Here is a 21,281-nt window from a genome sequence, read left to right on the forward strand (position 1 = left end):
TGTAGCTACTTGAATTAAACTTGACAATTAATTTACTATATAATGTATTTAAGAACATTTTTTATATTGCTGGAATGCGAAGTTTTTGCACTCAGACGGGTCGTTATACTGGGCCGCCTATATTTCAGTCTTAATTCGTTGTCACTTTCTGTAAGACACCAAGTAGATGTTAATTTATTACTTAGAACATATTTAACTTTTAATCGCTAGACTGATTATTATTCAGACCCCTAGCTTTCGTGCATCCATTCAGTGGTTCTTTTTATAGTACCATAAATAGACAATCTAATATGGATACTAGCGCAGTTGGATTTACACAGCAAGACTGGTTAAAAATGTGTTAGGTATTTCTAAGTTCGTGATTTGTTTTTGTCTTTGCTTTTAATTTGTTGTGTTTCTGTCTTAAATGTTTGTTATTACACTAAGAGTCGATTTTGTAACGTATAGTCACAAATATAGTTTTACAATTACGCGGTTGGGATGCAGGACGGGGTTTGAGTATATGTGCAAAATAAAAACAAAATTGAGAATGTCAGTTATTTAATATCTTATTAAAAAATAGCTAAAAATAATATAAACATAAGTATGAAGGAATTATCATTCTTTGAATATTATGAGATGATCAAATTTGGTCGAGCGTGATAAAATTTATTATAAATCCCTTCCATTTTTTTAATTTAATCACCCCGACCTTAGTTAATTTGATCACTTCATAAAAACTCATAGACTGATTTTTAACTCCTTAAATAATTAAGGTTGGTAACTGTCTTACTCTGTTTAATATATATGTAACACTGTGCCGGATAATTATGCCAGTGCCGGGATGACATTTCTGCACCCGTCTAAGCTGCATGTATTATATAATTATACAATGTCATATATATACAATATGATTGACCTTTGCTTGAATAATTCATAACCGCCTTTGTTATTTACGTATCCCACCTGTCTGCTGGTGAGATATTAACTTTTGAAAAATAAATTCCTACAGGAAAACAGTTTTCCCATAGGAAAAACAAGTTTCATCTAGGATATTTAGAATTTCCTACCGGAATAAAAGAACTTCCTATAGTAATTCCAATCCCGATAGGATTTAAACAAAACTCCCACAGGATTTTAAAATCCGATAAAAACTCTTAATATTCTATTAAAAACCTACCTGTCTGAATCAAATAACTGCAGGAAGTACTTCTCTCCTCTAGAAAATATAATTCCTACAGGATTTTAAAAAAAGGATTTTCAATATTTCCTGTAGGAAATTTTTTCTCCTATGGGAATTATTGTTTTCCTATGGGATATCATTTTTTAAAAGGTAAACACCTCACCTGTCAGGTGAAACAATCCAAAATCTAAAGTGGTTATATACTCTCTAGACAATAGTCTATCATTTGGTATACATGGATTTTTACGAATCTGCATCTTAAGGGTGTTATTTACTCAGGGTTTGAGTTCTCAAATTCCGATTGTTATAAAGTTCAATGTAATGAGTAAAATTCGTTCTAAACACAAAAAGTATTTATGAAATGAATTATTATTGACAAAACATTCAATAGTTTTACTTTATTATGAAATTAAGCTCAAACAAAAATTGACTTTTAGTCAAACAGAGGAAATTCGGACTAAATTTTGCAGATTTTGTTTTCTGCTAAAAGTTTTTTGGCAGTAGTCTAATATTAAAAGTTAGGATTTTATATTTAAGTGTATGTAATTTTGCATATTTTCCGTTAGTTTTACCTCACTTATTCATAAAAATAATCGTATGACACGAATAATAAAAATATTGAAAAAAAGCTTAAAAACGATAAAAGACACCATATCTCAAAGTTTTGATCATTGACCTCATATAAATTTTATGCCAACAGAATAAGGTAAATAAAAGTAGTTCAATACCATAAATGTTTCTGTATTATCATCATTCAATTTTTTGTAAAATTGAATCAAAAATGGGAAGGGGTTTGAAAAATGATAGAGGAAATTCGGACTGAATTATTTTTAAAAAGTTATGCTGAAATCTTAATGTTGTGTACTTATTTAGTGCCACTACCATTCATAAAGTGTATCGTATTTTTAAAAGTGTTTAATTATTTGTAATATTTTTTTAATTAAGAAAATCTCAATCGTAGTGTAAAATTTTATGGGATTTTTCTTGATTTTTCAATAAATATTCAATGGCCATTAACTCAAAAAGTAGGTCATTGACCTACGTTTCTGAAAGTGAAAAATAACAATACAAGCAAAGGTCTATAACACACAATAGATGGTTTTTCATTATCATCAGTGGATTTTTTTTCATTCTGAGTAAACGTCATCCTTAAGTGGATGCAAAAATACCACCTTGGCACTGGCATAATTATCCGACACGGTGTTAAGGCCCTGTCACACCAAGCTGCGTCCCCACGGCGTGTTCACGGTGTTGTAAAATCCATGGAATTGCCGTTGAATCGCAAGGAAAATTCAGAAAAAATGTACAGTTTTATTTGAAAATTTTACAAGTGGAGATGTCACGGCGTCCTAACGGCGACCGAGGCGTTCTTACGGAGTTCCTACGGCGTGTAACTGCGTTCTACTTGGCGATTACCTGCACTCTCCCTGAGTCTCCACCGAGCGCTCATGACGTGCTAGGAGTTTTTACCGCGCGAACACGGCGTGCTCTGCGAATTGACTGCGTGCACAAGACGTTCTTTATTTCCTGGTAGGTTAATATTAATTTGTATAACTACTAAATAAATTATTAAAAAATTGTTTTGATTTCATGAAAAGGTACGTTGTAATTGAAACATAACTACTTCTTACCAATTTGTGATGGACTAGGACAAAACTCTTAGTCAAGAGAGGCCGATGAACGCAGCAACAGCTCTTTGGGGTCGCTGTGTGAACGCAGCCAAATGAAAAACAACTTCTTCAAACGCTGTGGATGCGCAGTGAGAGCTCAGTGAGATCCCAAAGGACTCCGTGAGGCCTCCGTGCAAGTGCAATTGACTTATCACTGCGTCTACACTGCGATTAGCTGCGTTCCATGAGCGCGCCGACGGAGCTCTCGTGGCGCTGTTGGAGATCTTTCGGCGCTGTCACGGAGACCTCACTACGCTTCTACGGCGTGTTTATCAGAACGCAGAGCCACGGCGTGTACTTTGTGCTTGTTCAAAGTGCGCGCCGTCGCATGGCGTTCTAAAATGTTCATGGCGATCCCACCGCGATGGACGAAGATACCGTTGCGATGTTACGGCGCTATAGGAGACTCTACTGCGTTTACCTTGAAGTTTTACATTATTTAAGGACGCAGTAGGATCGCCGTGAGGACGCAGCTCCGGCGTGACAGGGGTTTTATGTAGTTAAAAGAGGGCGATGCAAAAATAAACAATGCAAATAAAGTTTTATGTTTTATCGAGGACCAAAAGCTAGACTGTCTCTAAATATAAGTATATATAACAAGCATAAGCAATACACGTCCCCTACCGGTTTGTATTGTTTTATGAAAGCTTCGAAGCATACATCTATTTCAAAACTATTATAAACAAGATGTTATACTTGAATCAGAGATAAAAGAACAGAGGAAATTCAAACTATATGTTGATATAAAGAAATTAAATTTTAAAAATGGGTAAATTGATACTCTTAATTTTATCTCCTGTAATTTTGCTAAGTCCATTAAGTATTTGTTGGTAGAAATTTGTGAAAACAATGCAAAATATCATTTCTTACCGTCTTCTGTACCCCGAATCAACAGACCAACCCGATAACAAACCCGATTGTAATAATACAAAAAACCATGTCGATTAAATTTACAACACAATGCTTGACACTACTTTAAAGAATTTATTTGTTTGTTAGAAACAATAAAAGGAATGGTACAAGTAACGCATGATATTATTACTGACAAAATACTTTCCTCGTTCATTCAATACACACCGATCCCGATAACGAATCCTAACATTAAAAATTGGAATATAAAAAAGTAATTTCTCGAAAATATGTCAACTAGACGCTACAAAAGTGTAAACTTGATTTGTAGTTTGACATTTTGAAGCTGTTCAGCAAATTTTATATTATTCTTCAAACGCATAAAGAAAAAAAAAGTGTAGAAAACTGAAGTGGGATAGACGAAAGACGGACGGACGAACAGACGGACGCAGAGGAAAGCTATAGTCCCCTCCGGTGAGACCGGTAGGGGACTAATAAAGACACGCGATGAATAAGACGTTAGGGCCATCATATTTTTGTCTATAGTCTTCGAATATGAATCAACTTTCCCAGCTTCTCTGTCTTATCAACAAACGAAACATTTTTTTTTTGCGCTCCGTCGAAAGGCAAAAAAGTGCATGTAGTTGGGGTTTAATGGTGTTTTTTTTTTCATTTAAAAATTGTTTTATTCGTTCGTTCCCATGTCACATTTGAGAATTTACTCACGCATGATAAAGCAAGATGACAAACTTAGGAATTTGGATGGTGTGCGAATGTACATTTTCTAGAATTCTTTCCGAAATATTACTCTTAAAAAAGGTACAAATTTGAACATGGAAAAAGAAATAAACAAATTCTGATTAAGATAATTTTTAACTCATGACGAATTGTATTATTTTTGGTATAAATGTCATAGGTCAGATTAACATTCCAAAGCCACTTTGGGTTTTTTTTTTCGTTATTATTTCTTTAATATTTTTATTATTTTGTTTTTGGCCATCTACTTTTTGTTTAATTTACACATTGAAAGAAAATCAATTTTTAAGCCAACTAGTCCCGCCACTTTTTAAAGACATCATAATCTACGTTTATCAAAGGAAGATGTTAATTGAAATTGTTAAGCTTTTTCCCTAAAGTCATACTGCGCTATTTTGTTGAAAAATGGTTTCTTGGAAAGATATGGTAATTTTTTTAACACCGGTCCAAATAAAGTGGAAAAGTAAAATACTGGTAAAGATGGAGAGGGAGAAACATACACCTAAAACCGTTACGAGCAAAGAGGTTCCCTGAGAATTCATTGAAAAACAGTTAATTCTAAAAGGAATCTCCGTAATAACGCGGACCTGAGGGAGAGTGTTATAAATAATCAATTAGAATGATTTTCAAAAATATAACACCAGAGACAAATGTGAAGATGGAGGGGTAAAAAATTGTTAAAATCCAATACCCCACAAAAGACTACCAGCATACCTGAATAATCTGTGCTCAAACGTTTGGTCTTCGTGTCTTTAATTTCGCTTACATGTAGATAAAGTCAGAAGCGCCATTCTTCTCTACTAGGGGTGTATTCGATTGTTAACTCTAGAACTGGTCCAGTATGTATCCAACGTCTACATGCTATTTAGAAAGTAGACAATGGAGATCTACCGGAGATACTGCAGAGGACACTGCGGATAACTCTTGTAGCTCTCCTATGGACCATACTATTATTCAAACGTGTTGTCAAAATCTACATATTTTGGATAAAGTGAAAAGACCGTGTAAGTTATGGTAATCAAAGTCGTCTCTAATCAATGTTAACATTTGAACAGAGTGTTTGTAAAATGAAACAAATAGTCCTTTTAAAGGAATGATCAGCATTTGATATCATTGGTCAGCTTCATGTTAATGTTATAAGAAATCATTTCATGCAATAATCTTGATAATTGAAATTGGACTTATCGCATCAATTGTTTGATCATTGAAATTGTAATTTGTAGGCCTTAGTAGTGTACTTCTGATTAAATTTCTTTCGCATGTAAAGAAAAACGTAATTTGAATAGTTATGTAACTGCAAAAATGTTTTAATCTCAAGGCAAACGCATTAGAATAATGTTTTTAAGTAATCTACATGTAATTAAAGATGTACACGAAGCCGTGTCTGCATAGTAAATAAAGTGGTTCCAGGAGCATTTATTACTAGTATGCTTGCGCAAATAGTAAAATGTGCCGCATACTATACGGACACAACTGTGATCGGCCGCCGATTACTCAAAGTTTTTTTTTAATTATTTCTAAGGGCTAAATTCTTTTTTTAAGGACAGAGTCAACATAAAACACTGACTTCAAATCGTTTCCGCCCAGTCATAGAGAATTTAAGGTCAGAATCAAAAGTGATTCATAAATTATCTTGTACACATTTTTGTGAGATATTTGTTTTTATATAAAGTATTTTCATTTATATCATTTCTGCAGTATATACTTTTGAACATTTCTATCAAGCAGTCTATATGAATGAGAGTGTTGGATGTAAAGAAAAAAATATATTTTAAACACCGAGAACGTCATTATTTATCTTTTTTAATAGACGTATCAACAAGGACTTGTACAAGAATTTCAACTTTATATGTTAATATGTAGATTTTCATATGGTTTTAACTCAAATGCAAAACAGTTTTCTTTCTGATATATATGTCAGATGCTCTATTAGAGAAAAAAAATCCTAAAACATGAGTGGTTTAGACAATAAAGAAGCTCCCGGCAGGAAGCACTGCTTCACATTGCTTTGTGAAGAGGGATAACTTGCTGTTCATTTTCCATTACACGCAACCAATTTTTCTGTTGACATTTAATCATTTACATTTAATGTGTGTATGTATGTTCTGTTAAACCAATATTTACTATAGTATACATTTCATGTATTTTTAGAATAGAATCTCCAACGTAAAATTTGATCAATATTTTTAATATCTATTTATTAATATAAGTGCAATTCTTTAATATCCAGTACAGTTTGAATCAGATGACTAGATGATCTTAACATCTACATATTGTATGTTATTTATCCATTAATTTGTAGTTACTTTGTGGTTTCAAAAATGTAGATAAGAAAAATTATATATATACTTATTAATTTCCCCTTCTTAAAACTGTTTAATTAACAGAATGTTATCTGATTTCTCGGATAACCACACTGTGGGTTTCTGAATTCAAATCAGTACTTCCAAAAAGTTACAATTGTATAAAGTGACTTAAAGGTAATATATTATATTTTGAATACCAACGTCATATATGCTTTTGTCGCGAGTGGATCAATCAAATACTGATGGATTTTAATATATTTGTTGTTTAAATGAAATATTTTTTTTAATGTGTCTAGAATACCAAGTGTCCGGCAAAATTTTCATAGGAATTTCCAACCTATCTATTTCCACCAACAAATCAATATCGCCGCCTTTCCCAACAGCAAGCAACCATCTTTGTATTTTGAAGCAAAGCCCCAAGAGATTACCGGTATTTTGCAAAATAGCATACGTTTGTAACATATATGCTTTATTTTCAAATACTTTTTGATTTATTATTCTTTCTCAATTCGACTCTCTCTCTCTCTCTCTCTCTCTCTCTCTCTCTCTCTCTCTCTCTCTTTCTCTCTCTTTCTCTCTCTCTCTCTCTCTGAGAGAGAGAGAGAGAGATTTATATTCACACGAATAGAAGCTAACAGATATGACCGCGACACTGACATTGGATGAAGGCCGAGGATAAAAACAAATCTTAATAGTGCACGACCATCACGTCATGGTTCGATTCATTTTTATGTCCACTTTTAACTGAACTTCGTATTTTGTTTGTTTAATGGTTAACTCTATATACATGTAGGACCTTCTGTCACGGGAAAAGCCCCATTCCTGGGTAGTGGTGATTGATTACCCTGCTATCCGATCCTCTGGAGGAATGTTATCTTTGTTTTGAAGACCCTTCTGACACTCGTCTCCATTCCACCAGCATTGAAAGTACATTTTTTAAATGGGGTAAGCTACTTTCTCTTTTTTTCTTTTTTTTTTATTGATTAATTTGACAAAAAAACTTTAATGAACAAAAAAAAATCGAGAAATGAATGAGTATTCAAGAAGACAATCGTTTTAAATAAAATACGTGTAACTATATAGATGTACATAGTTATATGTATATAGTTGATTAATTCCATTTTACATTTTACATGAGGTGGTTGGGGGGGGGGGGGGGGGTCCCACTGGGGGATGCAATTGAGAAACTCAACAAATAATTCATTATTTACCAATCAAGTTTTCAATTTTTTGTTTTTATTCTGATAAACAGTTTGCTACTGAATATTTGATTTCAAAATACTTATACGTACCGTTATTTATCACTATCTGTTTCACACGTAAAGGCAAGCAGGGATTGCAAGTATTAGCTCTCAATAATATTTGCTATGCAAACATACATGTATATCCCTCCTTAATCAGTTCATCTAAGTACATGATTTGTTTGTGTTAAACATACACTTACTATCCACTGGTATATCAACCTTAAAGAACATAGCGACTAATTGTATCATTAATTTTCTTCAACTTTGCTTTTAACCTTATTTTTTTACTTTCGTTTTGTCATTGTCTTTCATTATTGTTTTAATTTTGTTTTAGTTTTTAGAAATGATGAATTTTGGTTTTATTACAATGCGGCCATACTCATACTAATTAAGAGGGCTCGATAATCGTGCCCATATATTATAGACTATATGAATCTCCTTTAGAAAAAGAGTTCTGCATAATGATAGTGAAAATATTAAAAATTTAAAGTTCAAATATTTTGAAATTTTCTCTACTTATTATTAGTATATGTTTTTAGAGCTCAAAAGTTTATTTTTAAAAATTTAAAGGTAGACCTTGCGGGTAACTTGTTGACCACCGAGCCTCGTTAAACTTTTGTCACCTCAAAAATGTCCCCCGGCGGTAACCAATACATACATTGTACATAAAAAATCACCGCGCATCAAAGTAAAAAAAAGATTGCCAGTGTTAAAACGTGAACAGTATTTTTATATGTATTAGAATTCAAATGAAAAACAAATTTTACTCCTTGTTTTATTACGTTTATTGGGCAGCTTTTTTTTTTTTATAGATAAATAGAATTGATTTATGAAAGACAACTTATATTATTTTTGTATTCATAATAATCGGAACCTGATAAAAGCTATATCTATGTATACAGGTAGAGGGTGGGGAAGGCCGGGAGAAGATAAATGATTTAACAGTATATGTACATGTAGCTTATCTTTGTCATTCATTTGCCTCATGATAACCGGCTCTCAAAAATATCAACACCAACAAAAATGACATATTTTCATTCTTAGGTGCTGCACATTTTTCTTTCACAAGAAAAGGTTATAACTCGGTACCGGAAGTCCTGAGAAAGTATGGCGGACCCTGCCATGGTGGCCAACCTCCAAGAGGATGTGGACGAGATATTGGAGCGCGTGCTCGTGGAATGTGGCGGTCTTGGGAAACTGCAATGGATTCTGATATTCGTCGTCATCGGGAGCAAGCTCGCTATCACGTGGAGCATGCTGATGATGACGTTCGCAGGTGCGACTCCAGATTGGTGGTGCGCATGGCAAAACCAAACTTCCGGTTTCAATGACAGTTACGTGGAATCTTTGAAAACGTGCAGTCCTCCAGCGAACTACTCGGTCGGAGACACGTGTATGTCGATTCGCTTCAGTGATGATAAGAACACGATTGTGAATGAGGTTGGTTAATTCCCTTTGTTTGAATTGCTGACCAGAAGTCAGCAGTTAAATGTAATAATATCATGTTTTAAGGTTGGGGATGCAAAATTGCATTTTTTTTAAAAGACATGATTTATAAGAGAATCGGTTGATTGTATGTGGTATATGTTCCGGAACATAACACATTTGACATGCTCACGTTTAATAACATAATCTCATACTCATAATACTATATGCCATTATTTATTTTTTAAGAAAAAAAAAAGAATCAAAATTATGCTGATTATCAATTCATAATTCGTATTGAATAACTAGTATAACGTTTTACAGTGGAACTTGATTTGTGACGAGGAATGGATCGCCTCCACCATCACTACCATCCAGATGGGAGGACTCCTGGCCAGCGGCTTCATAGCCGGGCAAATCGCAGACCTGATCGGCCGGAAACCGACCTTCTTCCTGTCCCTTCTCTTGCTGACTGTCAGTAACCTCGTCTGTGGTTTCGCCGTCTCGTGGCAGATGTTCGCCGCTGCTCGCTTCGTCATCGGCCTGGCTTGCGGGATGTACCTGACGGTGTTCTTTAACTTCGTGCTGGAGTTTATCCCCATCCGGTACCGGGCCATGATTATGGCTATCCCTGCATGGCCGGTGTTTGCTGCGCTGAATGGCCTGGTTTCGTGGTGGCTGAGAGATTGGCAATATCTTCACTATGCATCCGCTATAATCACCGTACCATTTTTATTTGGAGTTTTGTGAGGAATTTTCTAATTGTTTCACAAGAGATGTTGATCCCTTAGAATTATTTCACTGTGGTTTTCTTAAACTGCATCAATTATACAGTATTTTAGGCTGTATAGTAGAAGGATTGAACATTTTCCAGACATTCATTAAGTATAGAAAATAATAGAATAATGGTGAACGTGGCAAAAAGTATGTTTTAGGAACCTGTTGTAATGGTTCCTATATCGACTTTCTGAAATAACTGTTAAAGGTTTTTTTTTACAGTGTAGTTCCGGAGAGCTTTCGCTGGCTTGTGTCTCACTATAAGACGAAACAGGCGGAAGTGGTGATCGCTCGAATTGCTGCCGTCAACGGCAAAAAGAAACCGGACGTGACGAAACTTATTGAAATAACCCGGAAAGAGGAAGAAATGAAGCAAGACAAGAAATACTCCATTCTTGATATTTTCCGACATAAATCGCTGATGAAGCATTCATTCCTGTTATGGTTTATATGGTAAGTAGCTTTTTACAAGTGCTGTCTAATTCTCTCTCTCTCTCTCTCTCTCTCTCTCTCTCTCTCTCTCTCTCTCTCTCTGCTTTATATTTTTCTAACACTGTGCTCACAGTTTCAATCAAACTTCGCGGGGCAAATTATAAATTATTGATAACTGACTGAAATTGTTAATATGCCTGAAATTGCTGCGCCCTCCAATTGTCTCTAACAGTACTAGTATTTCTATTCCCACACAGGCTTGCCAGTGGCTACTCCTACTACGCAATATCGTTCGGGGTTGAAGAACTTTCGGGAGACCTCTACTTAAACATGTTCCTACTGAGTGCGGTCGAAATTCCGGCACAAGCTGTCACGTGGTTCTTCAATAATTGGTAAGTATTGTTTATAAAAAAAAAGTTGGACATTAGAAACTATATAATGCATCAGAGAAAGGAACACTGAGTTTAATTTAGTAATCGAAAGTGGCTACAAGTCTGTCTTAAAGCTATACACGCTATAATTTGCGTCAATTTTGAATAAAGGGGAAAATGTTTGTGTTTGATTACTAATAAAAGTTACCTTTATTCTGTTAATTATAATGCTCATTTCGATCACGTAACAAATATATCAAATATTAAACAATAAAAAATATTTATTTTCCTGCCAGGAAAGTAATGCCTCCTCGTGAATATCAATCTATCACGTGATAGCGACAGCTAAATTTAGCCTATCATACCAAAACTGGTGAAGGGTCAACATCTTCATAATTGTGATAGTTTCACAAAGGAAAGGATATTTTCAGTAAAGCATAGATTTGTCCGATATACGAGTGCAAACAAAAGAAAAAAATACAAGCCTGTGAGTAGATATGAATACTTCCTTTAAAAAAATGACGTAGACCTGTGTTTTTCCCCTGTGTGCTATTTATAGATCCTATAAGTGTTAATGCAGAATTAAGGGTATCGTGAATGACAAACGTATTTTACTCATTATACATGTATGTATTTCAAATTAACAACTGTTAAGCATATTAAAAATCAAGTTGGATATTTAATTAAGCAAACAATAACGACCACCTAGTTCTCCGCGGACATGCGCAATGAGGTCGGTTTGCTCTTCCTTCATCAATATTCATAAAAAGATATATTTTCCTGGCAGGAAAATAAACAATTAAAAATCTATATCTTTGTAACGAGATGGAATTCACCCTTGTAATTTACAGATTAAGGATAACTTTTATAAGTAGACAAACACATGCGTTTTCACTGTCATTCAAAATTGACGTAAATTATAGCGTGTATAGCTTTAATGATCAGCGTGTTAGAGTGTAAATAATAAATTCTACTCACAGAAAACAAACATTTTTGTAGTGTGTATCTTTATATTGATTCATAAACTATTCTTTTGTAAATGACAGTTCCACAGGCCGTAATTCTTTGTAAAAAAAAAAAAAAAAAAAAAACAACCCAGAAACGAATTTAATATTTTATGTTCTTAACATGAAAATTGGCTGATGTTTTTGTATTTACATAAAACATGCTTTTTCTTTTCATGTATGTCCTATGCAACTTTATGAATTTTCTCCTTATTAATTTTAAATGAATCCCTGTTATTACGTGAATTAAGTCTTTTTTTAAATTCCAAAAAAATCAAATCAATATGCCCGAGTGCATGCAGATGTAATTTTGTGATTGTAGTATTTTAATTCTGCGATTGTAGCATCGGAAGAAAGTGGACCTGCTGCTTGTTTTACATGATCGCTGCTCTGGGAGGTTTGGCCGTTGGGGTAGTGCAAGTTCTCAGTAAGTGAATGTACTGGTCAAAGATGTAACATTCATACTCATATTCATTTAATCCAAGATTTTTTTGGTGAAAATTTGGTTCAAAATGATAGTCTTGAATATGGTTTAAATTTGGTGGACAAAATGTGAACAAAATTTGACCAGAAGCATTCTTGTGTTATTTTTTAACAATCTTTATAAGATTATTATTTTTAATAGTATATTATCCTTGTAGGGTTGTCTTTCTTTATCACAGAGATGATATACCTTAAAAGTATCTCGATATCTTTAATGAACAAAAAGATATTTAATAAAACAAAGTATTTTATACCTTTTTTTTAAACAATCTCCTCTCAGATCCAGCAAACAGCTCGGTTATTATAAATGGATGCGCGATGGTGGCAAAACTGGGTGTGGCTGCGGCGTGGGCGGCGTTAATGACGTTTACAACGGAAACGTACCCAACGGTTGTCAGGTGACGTCATCATACGTGTGAATACTAATACAAATATAAAAATTCGTAAAAAAAATTATTTACTTTAAAAATGTCTTTCCTGTTTTTCTATTCTAGAAATATAGGATATGGGTGTGCCAATTCTATTTCCCGTGTTGGTGCTATGGTTGCCCCGCAAATTGTTCAATTAGTAAGATCTTTTTAACTATCTGATGTTCGTTTTCTATGCTTTGGAACTAGTACCTTTATAAGAACTATTTTTTTCATTTTTTTTATTATAGAGTAAATCTGTTTCCGGTTTAATGTACTTTCTATGCGGGACTTTGATGTTTTTGTCCTCCATATCTGCAGCGCTAGTTCCGGAAACAAAAGGAAAAGTCATGGAAAATCAGATCCGGAAGTCCGGAAAAGCGGACGTGTACAAACTTGAGAGTGGTAAAGAGATGTTTTAGATAGAGAAACAATTTCATCATTTTATGAAAACGTTATTTTTTGCGGGTTTTTTTTAATTTGACTGTAATAATACTGCAAGGAATTGATATAACTATTTTTTCTTCTAATTTTTAGGTTCAGTAAATGCAGAAAAAAAGATAACAATATAGCCCTTCAGATGAATCAACATATAAACAATGTTATCGTTAATTTGATCTGTGCATGTAAAAACATTTTAGACATGATTACCTCGTTCTAGCTTCAATGAAGCCTTTCTTAAAAGGTTTTCTTTTTATAAAGTAAGAGTTGAAAAATGGACTGTAGGTTTGTGAATTTATTTACTCAATGTTTTTTATAATACATATTATTCTGGATCAGAGTAATGAAAATAGAGTACAAAATAGCATATTGCTCCAATACAATTTGAGGTTTGTATCTGAAATCGTCAATTCTTATAAAGTCTCGAAAACATCAAATATCAACGAACTCAGTTTGAATATTCCTGTAACAAGTGAGCACAATTGTTGATTTAAGAGTTTGTGCGCGATTAAATGTAATTCACTTCGATGTTTCGACGACGGTCTCACTGTCAGCCACTATAACTGTCTCTTCCACGTGACCCGAGCCGATTAGATCCTCCAGCGCCTTGTCCTTGGTTTCAGCAATGCAGAAAATTGATAAACCGGAAATAAAGCTCACAGCGCCACAGGAAAAGTACAGGAAGCCCGGAAGGGTGGCGCTCTAATCAAAACAAAATTAATTTTGCCTTGGTGATTGTAAGAGGACAACTGTGTACTTTAGTCTTTGTTTCAGAACTAATCATAGTACGTTTCATTAATTATTTCGAGTATGATATTCTAGACTTTCTTTTAATAATCATAATTAAGATTGTAAGCGGGGATATTAGCTAATGTGTGATGTAAACTGCATGATTCCATACCAGACTTAGGGAAAGCGGGGCAAGAATTGGACCAATTCTGCACAGAGAAGATGCCAAACCATATCCGGTTGTCCTAAATAGCAGAAGAAAAACAAATTGTCCATGAATAGAAAATACACCGTAGTTTATTTATGAAGAAGGATAGATTTTCGCCTCTCCGCATCTTCGGAAGGGTGAACGATCCATCCTGGTCCAAATATAGAGGAGCAGAGTGGATTGTAAACCTTTGGCTAGCGAAAATGGCTAGTCGAGACAATTTTAAAGCTACATTATCTATTGAATAAAAGGAGCTCTGATAAAGGAAAATACTCGAAGTTTTTGTTTTACTAAATAAAAGTTAATAGCTTAAATAATTTGTTACATGTAACCCTCCGGCCTCTCTAAAGAGTTTGAAACAAAATACACACAAATTATAGGTTTTGAGGGTTTTTTGTTCAGATTTTAGAATCAATAAATAATAGGTCACCATATAAATAAAATTGAAAAAGCAACCAGCTGTTGCAATATATCTTTTTGAAAGTTTTATTCAAATGAATGTCATTTTTCAAAACTGAATTAATTTTAAAAAGAAATAATTTTTAGTGCAATTAAAAGTCATAATTAACTTAAACAGTAACACTTGTACCACTCTTACATTGCTTGCTTTGATTAATTCTCTTATTTTAGCATAGGAGGTTTTGAGAACCAAGCATAAAGGCTTGCATAGTGTAATCATTTTTCCATTTTTAAAGGATGAAAAAAATTGTAAGATCCTTTATCTGTTCACAAGCATAGATTTGGTTTTACCTGATGAAACATCATTCAAGGAAATGGATAATAAGTGAAAAATCATATTTACCGCATTAATTATGTTTAAAATAGGGGAATTCCTATATTCAGTCCAAGATCCGCTACTGAATTTTCATTGGCCGTCACAAAATAAAACCAATAAAAGTAGGTGAACATGGCGGACAAATTCAACTTGCGTTGTTGACATGCATGAAAAATATCCGACATATGGACTATTCCTGATATTTTTTTTATTAATCTATGCCATACACAACTACAATGTTTGGGTTCAGGTAAAAAAAATGTAAATGTTATTACCAGTATGTACGATTTGAGCCGAAATCGTTGCGGAGGTAAATCACTCCCGCACTTGTACCAATATGGAGATCCTATGGAGTTGTAGCCCCCCCCCCCCCCCCCCTATGAAGTTGTAGCCCCCCCCCCCCCCCGACCAAATTGGGAGAGGGCCACATAATTGCAGCTTGGTAACATTCGGTGGTGACGACATGAACTTTAGTACAGTAGCGTGGTGGTAACAAAACGAACCATGGCACAGTGTGGTAACACTCGGTGGTGACGACACGTACCTCAGTACAGTAGGGAAACAGTCGGTGGAGACGAAACGTACTGTAGTGCACTAGGGTAACACTCAGTGGTCACGACACCAACCTCAGTACAATAGGGTAACACTTTGTGGTGACGGCACCAACCTTAGTACAGTAGGGTAATACTCTGTTGTGACGTCACCAACCTTAGTACAGTAGGGTAAAAATCGGTGGTGACGACACCAACCTTAGTACAGTAGGGTAAAAATCGGTGGTGACGACACCAACCTTAGTACAGTAAGGTAATACATGGTGATGACGACACGTACCTTAGTACAGTAGGGTAACTCTCGGTGGTGATGATAAACACACACGACCACGCGAGGCCTCCGCCAATTTTTGTCAAGAAAGCAAAGCCATTGATGACTGAGCCTTGATTGGTAAATTCTGAAAAAGAAGAACAAGGAAAAAGTGTTACAAAGAACATTTAAAAATAGCTTTGTTGAATAATTACCGGTAAACGTCATACAATTGATTTTATAAAGATGGTTTTTGCAATTAAAATTTTAAATGGACAAGTGTATATAATAAATTTATCATTGTAAGGATAGGAACTCGATCCATAGAGCCGGATAACGTTTCGTTTGTTGGCGCCTGGCAACTCGACGTGATCCGACCCTTTGGATCAAATTACCGTTATACTGATAAATATTTATCGGTACATTATATATCAAAGGGTATCATACTCTTACTTATAAAATTTTGAATATGTGGATCGACTGAACAAAAAATTAACAAAAGATTGTGTACAATCAATATTGATGAAATTGTTTTACTTAACTTTTATTAATTTTATGTACATTATACCCCTTACCTAAGTTTTCAGTCACTCCAACGGCTACGGCCCCAGCAGTCGACAGCATGGTGAAGATAAAGTAGGACTTCCGGCGTCCAATTCTGAAAGGAACAAACGTTAACTTTTAAGACAATTAAAACTGATTCTGTGGGTGAATGGGGGTGGGGTATTTAACTGTACAGGTTGATGTAAAATTAATTTATTTACAATGCATCTTAAGTGCGTCTTTTTTTTTATTAAGGTAATTTTATAAGCCATCTCAGATTGAGGTTAACATTAATTATGATTTGAATAAACATATGTTACATTTACTTACTCGCCCCTTTAACGGACTAATATGTTGATTAAACAAAACATGTCGTGTGATGTAAATTTTCCTATTAATTAAAGTATTTAAACAAAACACATCACGTTGAATTGATATTCTGATTCGTCATATTTACAATACATAGTTCAATGTATACATGTAATTTCACTGTCTTTATTGATAATACATCAATGAAACATATACTTTGGAATCATTAGAATTCGTGTGGCTCCATTTTCATGGAATTCGTGGGTAGCCCTCGTCAACGAAAAGTACTTATAAAAGATGAAACAAAAACCAGACGCGTCCATGAAATTACATCTCCACGAATAAGCAAAAACCCACAATCCATGCATGAAAATTGGCCGCCAGGAAAGGAAATGATTACACAGCATATTTGACTATTATAAAATGAATACACTTGTAATAAGACGCTAAAAATCGTAGAAATTCGCTTCACGTACTTGTTCATGAAAAACCAGGACAGGAAAGCTCCCGGAAATTCTAACACGCTTAGAATAAACATGTTTAGGTACAAGCTCCCAGATAACTTGTCTACTCCAAAGGAAATTCCATAATAATTGTAGGCCATAGCTATCCTAAAACATAAAACATTACAGATTAATTTAATATCAACTGTTGTCTACTGTAATTAAATGAATTTGTTTATCAGGAAATCGTCGGTACGTGAGAAAGGTGGGGGTGGAGGTGGTATGCTATTTTGAATTTTGAACTTCTTTGAGGATTTGTTTTCTGTTCATTATGTCATCAAAAGCATCGGCAATTAGAAACATTGAGCACTAATGGTTCTTTTAGGTATCACCACCATTTTTTCAAACCATTTATTCAGGATTGATATTACTGTATGGAAAGAGCTAAATAAATAAAAAATGATTTGACTTGCATCACCGGCTACACTTTTGTTGTATCTCAAATGTACTGTCTGCCCATTAGACAAAAAATGCAATATTTAAAACATTTGGTTAACTTCTATTAAAACTGCATCAAATTAGGCCTAAAAAAAAGTTGTGTGTTGAGGGTAACCCGACCTAACCTACAAAAATGCCCCGATCCTACCATTTTTAGATGTCTGTTTTTATTCGATTGTGACTTTTATATTATTTCTATTTAAAAATCCGTTTTTAAATATTTAACAAACAAACATTCTTACGATTCATGCAGAAAAAAATATGATAAAATAAAAAGAAAATGCCCAACCTACCTAACCTAATTTTTTCATCAGTGTTACCCTTAACACACAATTTTTTTTTAGGCCTTATTTAGACATTGCTATTTTTATTTTTTACAGTTTATTGTATTTTTCTTTCCCATTCATCACATTTTCGATTAGCACTCGCCATACAGTGGATATCAAAGATTTTAACACGGATTAGAAGATTTACCAAGCAAATGAGACTACTGCAGCTCTCTTCAGCAAATAACCGTGTCTACAAATGTCAAGTACAGTGTACTTCCGGTCGACCGTGTGCGACTTTTGTAAAGCGACCTCTATTTCCTTTAGGTCAGGTGCCGCAACTCTGTTCAACTTTGCTATTTTCTCGATCACTTCCTTTGCTTTATCTATTTTCTTATGAGAAACCAGCCATCGGAAACTTTCTGGAATAAAGCTAAATCAAACAAAAAATATTAGAATAGAAATTTTGTAGAATATTTTTCTTAATTTCGTGAATTTAGCGTTCGAATCAACCTAAGAATATTGCCAGATTGTAAGCATGGAATAATTAAATTATTTATTGTACTTAATTGTATTGTTCGTAAACACCCCTTTAAGTACTATGTATAACACTGTACCGAATAATAATTCTTATATGTCAGTGCCAAGGTGGCATTTTTGCACCCACTTAAAGGGACTTGGACACGATTTGAGATCAAAAATTTTATTTTTATTTTTTATGTATAAAATGGTTTACTGGAGCATTTTAAATGATTGACCAAAATATTAAATGTTAAAGTCAAGTTACAAGCGAGATAAAGAGGTAAGAATTGATAGTGTTGTAAACAAAGCTCGAGTCTTATAGTTGTTTACAAAATATGTAATGTAGAATTTTACCATTTCTTAGACAAAATGACATGTAAAAAACAATTTAAACTAATTCAATATCTTCATAAATACTATTATCAACAAAAGAAAGATACATTTGATTGAAACTTATACCAATACAACACATATGTAAAAATGACTATATTCGAGCTTTGTTTACAAAACAAAGAATTATGAACACTGTATCTTGCTTATAACTTGATATTCGAGTTTCAAATTTTGACATAGTATTATAAACTTCTATATTTATCAGTATAAACATTGAAAATGGAAAAACAAAATTTGAAAATTTTCAGTCAAATCGTGTCCAAGTCCCTTTAAGATGCAGTTTCGTAAAAATCTATATATTCATGAATATGATAGACCATACAGGTCGATGCAAAAATGCCACCTTGACAATGGCATAATTATCCGGCACAGTGTTGTATGATAGATGATTTGGGTCATTTGGGAAGGATTATGTGATTGGCTGAAACATCTTTATATCGAACACAATACAGTGTAACCGATTATTATCAAACTAGTTTATACATGTATTAGCCTTCTCATAAATACTGAGTTTTTAGTTAAAATGTGTTGCAGTAAGTTCAAGTTAATAAAATATGCATAAGTTAAATTAAAGTGAAACCCCTCGCCGATGTGAAATGCTTTGGATAAACTAATTGAACAATGTTTCTTACATCCAGCAGGCCAAGAAAGGTAACCCAACGGCCCCTGTAAGCATTTGTAAATATCTCCAATCATGAAGTAACCATGACAAGAGCCCGTATGCAGCGGCACCGAGAGACCACGAGGGCACAGCTTGGATCATCGGTCGGTATTTTTGAGGGGTGAACTCAATGAGGTAAGTCAGGTAGGTCGCCAGATAAAGACCGCAAGAAAAGCCAATCAGGAACCGGAAGCCAGCGAACATCTGCCAAGAGCTTGAGAAAGCAGCGGCAAAGTTTGTGATGGAGTTCAATAGAATGGCTAGAAAGAGAATCAACCGCCTCCCGAATAAGTCTGCTAGCTGGCCCGATAGGTACCCACTGGTCAATAGTCCCACCATTTGTATACTGATAATGACACCAGGGACCCAGCTCTCACCACACACCAGACCCCACTGTAAAAAAAACATTCGACAATTATTTTTTTTAAACATGATTTAATGTTTGAAATGTTTTGAAATATCTGAAACTGCATTGAATTCAAAGCATATTCAGACGTTGTCCTTTTGACATACCGTTGCTTCGTCTAATTCAAATTTTGGAATAAGCTTGGCTTTGGTAAGAAAATTTGTTCAAAGCAAAACAACAAAAACATATAATATTAAAAAGAAGTTCTGTTAACTTTAGTATCTATTTAGTTTCATTGTTATTGTTATTATCATATGCATCATTTTTTTTATTCAATCCCAACAGAACATTATATTGCAACATTTTAAAGATAAGTCCTTTGCAGATTGAATTTTCGCTTTACCTCGCTTATAACGGTATTCATATCGGGATCGAAATACCTATCATCACAGGCGACGGAACCGTTTACACTACACACTTGATACGATGACGTCATTAACCACTCGCTGCCATTAAGAGAATCTGTGTTTTGATTTGCTAGAGAACTATTCCTGGATCCGCCGCACCACCAGTCGGGGGTCGCTCCTCCAAACATCATCATTAACACAGACCACGTGACCGGAACCTTACACACATTGATAAGCGCGATGAGGATGAACTGAAATCGGCCTAACCCTCCCGTTTCCTCTAGCACATTCTCCAAGAGATTGTTAACCTCGTTTGCCATTGCTGCCTAATTTGTAAACGATGAACACTTGCATCCAGAATTAGACGACTTAGAGAGAGTGGGGAGTTCTAACTTCTACCCTAGGATCATATTAGCATACGTTTGTGACAACGCAAGCAGTAGACAACATTATAAGTATATATGTATTCTCAAATAGTTATCCTGTTTAAAATGTATACGATTTATTTGCATTTGTTATATGATACCGACACTTTATTCATCCACAGCGTTGACATTATTCATTATCTTTATCCTGAGCGTGTTGTATTTAAACAATATAATGCTTTCTTTGGTGATTTTTTCGGGCTAGGTAGCGAGATTGCAGTTATGTAATTTTGTTTCTGCCATGATCGCTACCTTCATACCCCGCAGAGATCGCATTTTATTGATGATATTTACATCTTCATGTGATAGATCAATTGAGTTAGTCATGCATATTATGTAAAAGTAATTTCAGTGAATTATTGTTATTGTACATCCGTGCATTACATTAATGAAGAAATTGCAATGTTTTCATAGTCTGGCATCATCTTATTTAGTTCGTGCAGTCCGTGATTTTCTTACGTTGCTGTAGGTTTCGACCAGTCGATATACTGGTTAGAACTTGATAGACCCTGTCATTTATATTATAGCACTATGAATAACAATTACATTGTGTATCGGTTTGCTTCAGAAATATGGAAGAAAATACACAGTGAATGTAAATAAATACAATGTTTATACAGATGTGACA

At 34.4% G+C, this 21,281-nt stretch overlaps 2 protein-coding genes across 3 annotated transcripts; one reads left to right on the forward strand and one right to left on the reverse strand.

Annotated features, from left to right (window-relative positions):
* The first annotated feature begins 7,036 nt into the window (after positions 1–7,036).
* Positions 7,037–13,989, forward strand: LOC105324636 (organic cation transporter protein). 2 transcript variants are annotated; one of them, XM_034473559.2, is made up of 11 exons: positions 7,037–7,173; positions 7,537–7,688; positions 9,032–9,427; positions 9,737–10,158; positions 10,412–10,642; positions 10,879–11,013; positions 12,341–12,423; positions 12,760–12,877; positions 12,974–13,046; positions 13,138–13,291; positions 13,424–13,989. In XM_034473559.2, exons 3-11 carry the CDS (start codon positions 9,095–9,097, stop codon positions 13,456–13,458), a joined length of 1,584 nt encoding a protein of 527 aa, XP_034329450.2. In that variant the 5' UTR covers positions 7,037–7,173; positions 7,537–7,688; positions 9,032–9,094; the 3' UTR covers positions 13,459–13,989. The 2 variants fall into 2 exon arrangements, with proteins under 2 accessions (XP_034329450.2, XP_011422060.2); XM_011423758.4 differs by lacking the exon at positions 7,037–7,173 and having other exon boundaries at positions 7,514–7,688.
* Positions 13,608–20,640, reverse strand: LOC105345908 (solute carrier family 22 member 6-A). The gene is made up of 8 exons (XM_034473561.2): positions 20,225–20,640; positions 19,447–19,868; positions 18,108–18,332; positions 17,169–17,303; positions 16,416–16,498; positions 15,871–15,988; positions 14,229–14,301; positions 13,608–14,029 (listed from the first exon to the last, which is right to left on the reverse strand). The coding sequence occupies exons 1-8, from the start codon at positions 20,546–20,548 to the stop codon at positions 13,847–13,849; spliced, it is 1,563 nt and encodes a 520-aa protein (XP_034329452.2). The 5' UTR covers positions 20,549–20,640; the 3' UTR covers positions 13,608–13,846.
* Between the last annotated feature and the right edge of the window lie 641 nt (positions 20,641–21,281).

The sequence above is a fragment of the Magallana gigas genome, chromosome 8 (assembly GCF_963853765.1).
Source record: "Magallana gigas chromosome 8, xbMagGiga1.1, whole genome shotgun sequence".
Taxonomy (NCBI): Eukaryota; Metazoa; Mollusca; class Bivalvia; order Ostreida; family Ostreidae; genus Magallana; species Magallana gigas.

Bases quoted from the DNA above. Each gene is read 5' to 3' on its own strand.
- LOC105324636 (XM_034473559.2), top strand. From the start codon at position 9,095: ATGGCGGACCCTGCCATGGTGGCCAACCTCCAAGAGGATGTGGACGAG. The intron at 9,428-9,736 runs GTTGGTTAATTC...AACGTTTTACAG, and splicing joins AGAACACGATTGTGAATGAG to TGGAACTTGATTTGTGACGA. The intron at 13,292-13,423 runs GTAAAGAGATGT...TCTAATTTTTAG, and splicing joins CGTGTACAAACTTGAGAGTG to GTTCAGTAAATGCAGAAAAA.
- LOC105345908 (XM_034473561.2), bottom strand. From the start codon at position 20,548: ATGGCAAACGAGGTTAACAATCTCTTGGAGAATGTGCTAGAGGAAACG. The intron at 19,869-20,224 runs GTAAAGCGAAAA...TTTTTTTTACAG, and splicing joins TGAATACCGTTATAAGCGAG to TGGGGTCTGGTGTGTGGTGA. The intron at 17,304-18,107 runs GTAAATCTTCTA...TTTATGTTTTAG, and splicing joins GCAGTAGTCTCATTTGCTTG to GATAGCTATGGCCTACAATT.